Raw genomic sequence first — 10,841 nt, 5'->3', positions numbered from 1 at the left:
GACTCAAGGTTTACAGCAGACTCCAGTCAGTACCACAGCCTCTCAGAAGGATCCTTTATGGACCCTTATGAAAAGTGCTTATAAAGCCCTAAACACTACCAACCCTAAGGTCACAGAGTCCTGCTGACTCTGTTATGGAGTCAATCCTCCTTTTTATGAAGGAATTGCCCTGAACACTTCTGACTTACTCTATGTTTCTAGTCCAGACAGCTGCGGCTGGCAACCATCTGCAATCAGCCTCAGGATCAGGAACTTGCATCGGAAAAGCCACACCCAGCCACCGCGCTCTCTGCTCCACCTTCCTTCGGGTCCCAGATAAATCAAGTGTGTACCACTATCCCCTAACAATAGTTTGTGGGCTTGCAATTCAGGGTTAACCCCTTGTGTGCACTCTCAGATCCTCCTACAAACAGGTGAGCTCTGTGTACCAGTCCAGCTGGTGCCCAAGAATGTGACCCTGGTCGTCTGTGAGGACAGAGATTAAGTGAGCAAGCAACGACCTTCGCCCAGCAAAAAGAATGACCAGACATGTCTGCGAGACAGCATTTCTTAGCAACCAACCCAGGTGGACTCAAACCTTCTTCTGAGTAGCCCCTGACCTCCAGCCAAAAGCCCGCAGCCCCGATCTTCAAGAATGAGCTAATCCCCCACCCCCACCTTTAACTGCAGCCACATTCACACTTAGCAGGACTGGAACTTGAGCACATAAGACCAACCAATTATCTTAGAAGTCAGTTACCTTATAGCTTCTTCATCCAATCCCGAGCTGCCAAGACTAAAACCCATGGGCTTCCCTGCATTTTTTCTATAAAGACCCGAGGCTTTTGTTTCTTGGGGCCGTTCTTTGCTGATTTATAGAGTGGCCCCATCGCACGGTGGCCAAAAATAAACCTCTTGCTGTCGCAATGATCCGTCTCCGGGTTTTCTCCAGTATCGGGCTCATGATTTGAGCCTAACACCGCCACTGGCAGAGTGAGCTCATGAAACAATGGTCCACGTCGGACAATGAGGAAGTCCTGTTCAACACGGCTCAGTTGGCTGGGCTCGCTCAAACTTCAGGAGTTGACACCAGGCCATTTATTTTAGATGTATTTAAGTGCAGTGCAATTTCGGAAACAAAGTTTCTGGTAACCATGCTCTCAATCCCACGTGCACAGTAAAGTTTAAAGTGTGACACACCAAAACTCCTTTGCAAAGCACACGTGACTCTTCCATAAATACTGGCTCTAGCTTTAAGGGCCTAGAGGCGATCAGGTGGGGTCTAGATCACGCAGATTCAGAGGTCGCCAAGCTATAAAGCACCCAGGACAGCTCCCCCTGGACAGGGCTGTTGGCTGAGAAGCAAGGCCCAGGACGAAGGTCTAGGAAGGAGTCTGGGGCAAACAGAACGTCCTGCGGGCTGGATGTGGCCTGGTCCTCCAGGCAGCTCCGGTCACCAAGCTGGAGCTTGTGCGCTGGTGAGCCGAGCTTGTGCGCTTCCTATGCTGCTTTCTCTGGTGCGCTCCTGTGAGCACAAGCAGCTTGCACCCCCTACGAACACCGAGGAAGAAGCTGAAGACGGCCCAAAGGCCTCTCGAGTTCACAGAACCAACACTGTGAACACGACTGTCCGTGAATCTGCTGGTCTTGGTGTAACCTCCTTCCTTGCCCTGGAGAAGAGCCGTTATGGTAATGGGAACCTTCACGGTGCAAATGTGCAGAATTCGGACTGGCTGACGCCATGTTGGGTCTTTCTTTTGTCCTCTCAGGTCCTGAAATTTTCAAAGAGTGACCCCCCCTCCCCCGCTAAGGATCCTATCTGCCTCCCACTCAGGCTTAGGGTTAGCTTGAAAACCCTTTGTCTCGTCAGGGTTCTGTCCTACAAAAACTACCCAAGACAACTGGGTTAGAAAAGGGATGACCTTATTCTCCATGGTTTTGGCCTGTGGTTGGTTCCACTGTGCCCACAGCAAGGCACACATCAGGCAGCAAAGCTACTCAGTTCCTGGCTGTACAGCAAAAGAGAAAGAGGAAAAGGCTGGAAGCCACAACCTCCTTCCAGAGCTCAGTCGCCTCTGAAAGGTTTCACGGCCTCCTGAGAGCAACTGTCTGGAGCCAAGCCAGAGCTCCAGGCAAAAGACAGGCGAGTCGAACTATCAAGGGTGCATAAGACCAGCCCAGAGCACACACACAGGGAAACCACGAATAACAGAGTGACAGAGAGGAGAGGTGCGGGTGACCCGGAGCGGCTTGTTTCCTGTTCCGGCCTTCAATGAGCGCTGAGTGAGAGGCCCCCGCTCCTGCTCCTTCCCAATCTCTCCTTCCTCAGATTTGCCCTTCTCCTTTCCCACTTGGCTTTCCTCTCCGGGATCTTGCAGTCTCTGTCCAGCTTGGCCTGGCGACAGCCACCTCACTGGGGTGCTGGCCCCCACGGACCGCGGGCGGCCTTTTCTCACTACACTCACTCAGGTAGGAGACACAGCTCTTCCTGTCCACCTGGACCACTTTGCCGGGCTGCTGGCCTCGGCCTGTCCTCAGGCGGCCTGACCTTCACCGTCCTTTCGAATGGGTGTAAGCAAACATCACTCTTCTGTCTCAGCTCTTTGGACAGAGGAGAAGACACGCTCTTCCTCCGGGTGTGAGAGGCGCTCTGAGGAGCCCTTGCGGCCTGCGGAAGGAGGTCACGAAGGGATGGAGCTTCATCTTGGCGGCTGCAATCCAGCGATGGCCACCGAGCCAAGTGTTTGTTAGCCTTGGATGGGCAGAAATGGTCCTGACACGTATCTGTTCAGTAAAAGCAGGTAAGACTCAAAACAGCCGTGCAGGTGAAGTGGACAATCACGACGACAAAGAAAGCACATAAGAACCCTGAAGGACTCTGCTTTGCTGTTCCACTCGCCACGCAGGCTTCCCAGAGGGGTGCGTGCTGCGAGGGGCTGCGCTGACAAGCTCCCGTGAGGAAAGGGGATGCTGGGAAGGCTGAGCAGGGACAGCCGGGCTGGGTGCGGGGTGTGCTGGTGTCCGATGGCCTTCCACCCAGCACCGCCTCCCCAGCTGCCCGTTCTAGCGTCCTCCCGCACGGCCTTGATATGGAGTAGGACGAAGTGTTCTTTCTCTGTCTCCTCCTCTCCCATCCTGGTCAGGACATGGTCTCCATCCCTGTCCATCCTCCAGGGTGCGGTGAGGGGTGTGGAGATGGAGCTCGGGGCCTGGGGGCCGGTCTCACCCGGTCTGAACACGAGCAGTGAATGAGCTTCCGTGGAGAGGTGCGCAGTGACAGAGACACAGACACGGGTGGGAAGTGAGTGGAGATGCAGAATCCAGGGAAAGGGCCGTCCTCCCGCCGGGAGAGGCAGAGCAGCGTCGGGGGCAGGCCTGGCCGCTGCGGCGAGGCCTCGGCCCACACACCAAGCTCCAGCTCCCCAGTGCTGACGTCACAAGCTGAGAACATCGATGCTCCCCAAATGGACCAGAGAGGAGCGGGGTCCCGCCCACACCAGCTGTGGGCACGGAGCCCCGCCCTGACTTCCCAGTTCAGCCCTCGCCGCCCGGGAACACCACGGACCCGAGTCTCCAGGCTTCGCCCAGGTAACCGGGCTGGGCTGCCGGGTGCCGAGCGTGTCAGGGGTGCAGGGGGGGAGGGCTCTCGGCCGTGGGCAGAGGGAAGGGTGCCCGGTTTGTGTGGACTCGGGGCGACACCCTTCCCTGCGTCCAGCGTGGGCTGGGGCGTCCAAACTCCCGTCAGACCCCAGTGCAGCCCCTTCTCTGCTCACCCGTGACCTCTGCTCAGGCCTGAGCCGTGTGTGTATCCATGTGCACATGTTCGTGTGTGGGGGAGTAAGTATACATGCAGGCACATAGATGTAGAGCCAAAGAACAACCATGGCTGCCGTTCCTCAGTAAATATTTACCCTGCTTCGTGTGTGTGTGTGTGTGTGTGTGTGTAGAGTAAGAGCTCATGTGTTGTGTGCATACGTGTGCAGGTGCACTCAGCCAGCTCCTGTGTCAGCCCCGGCTCCGGGTGGCTCTCCACAGAAGCCCCGAACGCCCACGCAGCTCTTCACTTCCAGTCTCGCTGTGGCTCAGTCCCAGTTCCTTCTACACTCCTGAGCACTGACCCCAGCGGCAGAGTGCGCAAGCCCAGCCCAGGCCCCTCCTAGACCCGGCAGTAGCAATTTTTTTTTTTTTTTGAGGTCTTAACCTTTAATTTTATTTGCAAATATTCCAAAGGATTGCATGAGTTTGCTGAAGTTTTTATTTGGAATGCTGAGCTTAGAAATTATTTGTATGTTGTATCTTAATTACAAGCCATCATGAAAATTAACTGTTTTTTCTGCACACACACACAGACACACACACACACACACACACACACACACACACACAAGAGTGAAAATCTGAGGAAGGTTCTGAAGACGGTGTATTCCAAATGGTCAAACCGATTCTTGAGAGAGTAATAGATACTGTCGAAAAAAGGAAACCAGTTGTTGGCTGGCGAGGCGGCTCCGGGTTCCGGTCCTGGAACCCGCACTGTGGAACGAGAGAGCCAACCCTGTTAACAGTCCTCTGACTTCCATGTGTGTACCAAGCCACGCGTGTGCGCATGCGACAAACACAGGAGCGATGAAACACCGCCCGCCCCTCCTGGCTCCCTGTCGTTTTTGCATGACGGGCTAAAATCAGCCTTCCTTGCTCTGTAGCTTCGTAAGTCCTCCGAGCGGAAGTGGGAAGGTTTCTCAGAGCTCGGGAGGGGACCCCTTCTCCACCAGGCGTTTGGGAGCAGAGGCTGAGGGCACGCGAGCGCAGACCAAGGTCCGACCTGGACAGTCTGCTCCAACTTCAGCTCCAAATCCAGCCCCGCGCTGTGCTCCTCAGAGGCTGACCTGATTCCGACCTCAACCCATCTCCATCCTCAGCCGGGCTCCCCTCAGCCGGCCACACCCCACCGCAGCCCTGCCTCAGCGCTGCCTGTCTCCATTCTTCTTAGGCCCAGCTTCCCCCAACCAAACCCTGTACCCTAACCAAACCCTGTACCCCAACCAAAACCAAACCCTGTCCCCAACCAAACCCCGTCCCCAACCAAAACCAAACCCTGTCCCCAACCAAACCCCGTCCCCAACCAAACGCTGCCCCCAACCAAACACCGTCCCCAACCAAAACCAAACCCTGTCCCCAACCAAACCCCATCCCAACCAAACCCCGTCCCCAACCAAACCCCATTCCAACCAAACCCCGTCCCCAACCAAACCCCGTCCCCAACCAAACCTTGTACCCCAGCCGGAACCCTGTTCCCCAGCCTGAGCCCTGTTCCCCAGCCTGAACCCTGTTCCCCAGCCTGAGCTCTGTACCCCAGCCTGAGCCCTGTTCCCCAGCCGGAACCCTGTCCCCCAGCCTGAGCTCTGTTCCCCAGCCTGAGCCCTGTCCCCCAGCCTGAACCCTGGCCTCTCTGCCCCAGGTCTGACCGCCCGAAGCCTGGTGTTTGGTAGCGGTGATGATGGCCTACGAGAACTTCCAGAACGAGGAGCATGAGGAGCAGCCCGGCCAGCCGGGGGAAGGGGGCAGGAGAGGAGGCGCGGCGTCTCCGGCGCGCACTAGCAGTAAGCCCCCCTCCCCCCGCGTCTGCAGCTCCCCGCGCCCCGCCGCGCCCCGCCGCGCCCCGCCGCGCCCCGCCGCGCCCCGCCGCGCCCCGCCGCGCCTGCAGCTCCCCGCGCCCCGCCGCGCCCCGCCGCGCCCCGCTGCGCCTGCAGCTCCCCGCGCCCCGCCGCGCCCCGCCGCGCCCCGCCGCGCCCCGCCGCGCCTGCAGCTCCCCGCGCCCCGCCGCGCCCCGCCGCGCCCCGCCGCGCCCCGCCACACTCGAGGGCCCGGCGCCTGGCACGCACAGGTCCTCACCGTGACCTGCTCCCCTGTGCTGTGGGGTGCACAGACGCTCGCCGTTCGCCCACACTCACGCAGAGGCGGCGGCACCCCAGCCCTCCTCCACGGCGGGCAGGTCCCGGGCACAGCCCCGAGTCTCCCGCACTCTGACCTCCCCAGCCGCCACGCCGTGGTGCCCTCCTCGGGCTGCCGGGGCCCTCGGTGCCGCTGCCAACCAGACCCACATGAAGTGACCCAGTGCAGGGTGCCTGACGCGTGGCCCCGAGGCCACCTGCCCTCAAAGGGGCGGCGCCCCGGGGACCACCCCCGCTCTGCACCTCTCCATCTGCCTCCTCCCTTCCAGCGGCCCTGCCCATCCTGTGCCGCGTCCTCTCCTGGACCCACCTGCTGCTGTTCTCCGCGGGCCTCAGCCTCCTGCTGCTGCTGGCTGTCGCCGTCATCGGATCCCAGAGTGGGTCGTGGGGGGGGAGTGGAGGGCAGTGAGGAGGGCAGTGAGGAGGGCGTGAGGATGGCGGGAGCGGGAGCGGGCTTGAGAACATGTGGGGCTTGAGGACATGTGGGGGGCGTGTGGCGGGGGGTCGCGTGGCGGGGGGGCGCGTAACGGGGGTCGCATGGCGGGGGCGCGTGTCGGTGCAGAGCGCGCGGGACGGCGACGCCCGGAAAGCTCGGCGGACCCGACGGGAAAGCTCCGCGGACCTGAGCGGGCAAGAGGGCAGCAGGGCGGGCACGGGGGAGGCCAGGAGGACGCTGCCCGGCGGCTGCTGGCCCACTCGCTGCTTAGCTTGGGTCACAGTGGCTGGTGCTGGCTCACCCTCAGCCGCGGTTTCCCCGAGTGCTGGGTACCAAGGCACCGCCCCGTGGGCTCTGCGGGCAAAGCGCCGGCACAGAGGAGCCCCAGTAGCCTGCTTCTCTCACCCATCGCCCGCAGACTCCCGGTGCAGGAGGGACCTGGGCAGCCTGAGGGCCGCTGTGGACAACAGCACCTCCAGCACAGAGGCGGAGCTGCAGGCCCTGCGCGCCCGGGGTGAGCTGGGGGGGGGGGGGAGGCATGAGCGGGGCAGTGCCCGGCACTGGGCTGGGGGTGATGGGGCTGTGCCAAGCCCTGGGCTGGGGGTGATGGGGCAGTGCCAGGCCCTGGGCTGGGGGTGAGCGGGGCTGTGCCAGGCCCTGGGCTGGGGGTGAGCGGGGCTGTGCCAGCTCTGGGCTGGGGGTAAGGAGGGGGGCTGTGCCAGCTCTGGGCTGGGGGTGAGCGGGGCTGTGCCAGCTCTGGGCTGGGGGTGAGCGGGGCTGTGCCAGCTCTGGGCTGGGGGTAAGAGAGGGGCTGTGCCAGCTCTGGGCTGGGGGTGAGCGGGGCTGTGCCAGCTCTGGGCTGGGGGTGAGCGGGGCTGTGCCAGCTCTGGGCTGGCGGGGCTGGGGAAGGGCAGGGTCCTGAGCGTCCTCCCTCGCCCTCCAGCTGCCGGCCTGCAGGAGGCGCTCGGCTCTCTGAAGGCAGAGGTGCAGGGCCATGGGCAGGAGCTGCAGGCTGGTGAGAGGGCCTGGTGCGGGGAGGGTGGGGGTGGGGTGACCACATTCTCTGTGAGAGTATGTGAGCGTGCTCTATGTGTGAGCGTGTGCTCTGTGTGTGAGAGTGCTCCATGTGCTCTCTGACCATGTGCTCCATGTGCTCTCTCTGACCATGTTCTCCGTGTGTTCCATGTGCTCTCTGACCATGTTCTCCGTGTGTTCTGTGCTCTCTCTGATCATGTTCTCCGTGTGTTCTGTGTGCTCTCTCTGACCATGTTCTCCGTGTGTTCCGTGTGCTCTCTGACCATGTTCTCCGTGTGTTCTGTGCTCTCTCTGACCATGTTCTCCGTGTGTTCTGTGTGCTCTCTCTGACCATGTTCTCCGTGTGTTCCGTGTGCTCTCTGACCATGTTCTCCGTGTGTTCCGTGTGCTCTCTCTGACCATGTTCTCCGTGTGTTCCGTGTGCTCTCTGACCATGTTCTCCGTGTGTTCTGTGTGCTCTCTCTGACCATGTTCTCCGTGTGTTCCGTGTGCTCTCTGACCATGTTCTCCGTGTGTTCTGTGTGCTCTCTCTGACCATGTTCTCCGTGTGTTCTGTGCTCTCTCTGACCATGTTCTCCGTGTGTTCCGTGTGCTCTCTGACCATGTTCTCCGTGTGTTCCGTGTGCTCTCTGACCATGTTCTCCGTGTGTTCTGTGTGCTCTCTCTGACCATGTTCTCCGTGTGTTCCGTGTGCTCTCTCTGACCATGTTCTCCGTGTGTTCCGTGTGCTCTCTCTGACCATGTTCTCCATGTGTTCTGTGTGCTCTCTCTGACCATGTTCTCCGTGTGTTCTGTGTGCTCTCTGACCATGTTCTCCGTGTGTTCTGTGTGCTCTCTCTGACCATGTTCTCCGTGTGTTCCGTGTGCTCTCTCTGACCATGTGCTCCGTGTGTTCCGTGTGCTCTCTCTGACCATGTTCTCCATGTGTTCTGTGTGCTCTCTCTGACCATGTTCTCCGTGTGTTCTGTGTGCTCTCTGACCATGTTCTCCGTGTGTTCTGTGTGCTCTCTGACCATGTTCTCCGTGTGCTCTGTGGTCTCCCAGGCCGAGGCTTAAGCCAGAAGGTGACTTCTCTGGAGAGCACGATGAAGGAAAGGGAGCAGGTGCTCAAAACAGGTGAGGCCGCCATTCCCTGCACCCGGGGAGGGGTGGGGGTGTGTGAGTGTGTGGAGAGTTACAGGGTGGGGGGCATGTGTGTGGAGGGTGGGCAGGGAGGGGGAGCGTGGGCAGTGTGAGCGTGGGCAGTGTGTGGAGGGTGGGCAGGGAGGGGGAGTGTGGGCAGTGTGAGCGTGGGCAGGGTGTGGAGGGTGGGCAGGGAGGGGGAGAGTGGGCAGTGTGAGGTGTGAGCGTGGGCAGTGTGTGGAGGGTGGGCAGGGAGGGGGAGCGTGGGCAGTGTGAGGTGTGAGCATGGGCAGGGTGTGGAGGGTGGGCAGGGAGGGGGAGTGTGGGCAGTGTGAGCGTGGGCAGGGTGTGGAGGGTGGGCAGGGAGGGGGAGCGTGGGCAGTGTGAGGTGTGAGCGTGGGCAGTGTGTGGAGGGTGGGCAGGGAGGGGGAGCGTGGGCAGTGTGAGGTGTGAGCGTGGGCAGTGTGTGGAGGGTGGGCAGGGAGGGGGAGCGTGGGCAGTGTGAGGTGTGAGCGTGGGCAGTGTGTGGAGGGTGGGCAGGGAGGGGGAGCGTGGGCAGTGTGAGGTGTGAGCGTGGGCAGTGTGTGAAGGGTGGGCAGGATGACTCCCGTCTGTGTGCCCAGGTCTGTCTGAGGTCACAGAGCATGTCCAGCAGCTGGGGAAGCAGCTGAAGGCCCTGGAGTGCCAGCTGGACAGCCTCAGGACCAACGGTGAGGTGGTGAGGCGGGCACTGGGCAGGTGCCCCAGGCTGGGGGCTGGGGGTGCCGGATGCAGCCAGCCTCTGCCCTTTCTGCCCCCCAGGCTCGGCCAAGGCCTGCTGTCCCCCGCCCTGGCTGCAGCATGGAGGCAGCTGCTACTGGTTCTCCCAGGCTCAGAAGTCGTGGGCCGAGGCCGACAGGGCCTGCCAGCTGGAGAACGCACACCTGGTGGTGGTCAACTCCCTGGATGAGCAGGTGAGGCCGTGGCGGGGGAGCAGGTGAGGCCGGGGTGGGGGAGCAGGTGAGGCCTGGTGGGGGACCAAGTGAGGCCTGGTGGGGGACCAGGTGAGGCCCTGGGGGGAGAGCAGGTGAGGCTGGGGTGGGGGAGCAGATGAGGCCGTGGCGGGATCTCCTCGGCAATGCCTGTTGGGGGTGGGGTCACCTCGTCCCCATTTTTTTCCTCCTCAGAAATTTATTGAGGCCCACAAGGGCCCTGTGGCCGCCTGGATGGGCCTGACAGACCAGAACGGGCCCTGGAGATGGGTGGATGGCACCGACTTCAGCACGGGGTTCCAGTACGTGTCTGCCCATGGCTTGCTCCCCCACCTGGGGCCGGCCCACCTTCTCGGCCTGTGACCCTGGGGGTGTGGGGCCGCGCAGGGACCTGACGGCTGATGGCTATGTGTTCGCAGGAACTGGAGGCCACGGCAGCCTGATGACTGGCATGGACACGGGCTGGGAGGGGGCGAGGACTGTGCCCACTTCTCTTACGACGATGGTCGCTGGAATGATGATGTGTGCCAGAGGCCCTACCACTGGGTGTGTGAGACAGAGCTGGGCGAAGGCAGCTGAGTCCCCTCCCGGCGACCTCAGCGCCGTAAGCCTCGGAGAGCTGGTCTTGGTCAGACAGTTTTCCCAGGACTTCAAGGGGGCGATAAAGGAAAGCATCCGAGGTGTTTGAAAGAGCGGGGTTGCCGGAACCCCGATGCTGCGCATGGCCCATTACTGTCACGTTACTGTTTTTAGAGTAAAGCAGAGAAGTAGACGTTCTGTGTGTTTGGTCATTGGCGGTCAGGAGCTGGTGGTGCGCTGGCCGGCATTAGGACGCCTCGGGTGAACTGAACTGGGATGAGGCTAGAAGACCCATTTTTTTATTTCCGGCTACGTAAGCATAGGCAAATCATTCTGCGGTCCAGACTCCATGGTTATATGGGATTACTACTGTTGATTAACTGCCCGTGCCCCCAACACCTGATGATAGCCAGGCCCTCGGAAAAGAAGCGCTGTCCTTAAGACTCAGGATTGTGGTAAGGACAGTGAACCAGGGCCCTCGGGTGCTTGTGGAAGGAGCAGCAGGCACAGGCTAAGAACCTGCCCATTCGTAAGACCTCAGCTAATTACAGGGGGAAAATATGATTCCCTAAGCACAATGAAAGAATTAGGAATGAACACAAAAGTCTCCTGAGAGACTTGAGGCAACTGGTAATCTTCTTATCATTTTTCTAACTCATTTTGGATGCAAGAGAAAGTCAAAATGGAAAAAAACTTCAAGTGATTTAGAAACAAAATATTCGATGGGCTGGAGTGATAGCTCAGAAGAACCCATTTGCAAAGGACCTGGGT

General features: G+C 60.3%; 1 protein-coding gene across 1 annotated transcript; it reads left to right on the top strand.

Moving 5' to 3' along the window:
• The first annotated feature begins 3,478 nt into the window (after window positions 1–3,478).
• Window positions 3,479–10,263, top strand: LOC110542005 (C-type lectin domain family 10 member A-like). Its single transcript, XM_060363402.1, has 10 exons — window positions 3,479–3,567; window positions 5,435–5,576; window positions 6,197–6,304; window positions 6,782–6,877; window positions 7,307–7,378; window positions 8,443–8,514; window positions 9,144–9,230; window positions 9,322–9,473; window positions 9,687–9,793; window positions 9,911–10,263. The coding sequence occupies exons 2-10, from the start codon at window positions 5,471–5,473 to the stop codon at window positions 10,068–10,070; spliced, it is 960 nt and encodes a 319-aa protein (XP_060219385.1). The 5' UTR covers window positions 3,479–3,567; window positions 5,435–5,470; the 3' UTR covers window positions 10,071–10,263.
• The last annotated feature ends 578 nt before the right edge of the window (window positions 10,264–10,841 follow it).

Source organism: Meriones unguiculatus, chromosome 11, assembly GCF_030254825.1.
Source record: "Meriones unguiculatus strain TT.TT164.6M chromosome 11, Bangor_MerUng_6.1, whole genome shotgun sequence".
NCBI classification, from domain to species: Eukaryota; Metazoa; Chordata; class Mammalia; order Rodentia; family Muridae; genus Meriones; species Meriones unguiculatus.
The sequence above is the reverse complement of the archived record's forward strand: the minus strand, read 5'-3'. Positions and strand labels throughout refer to the sequence as shown.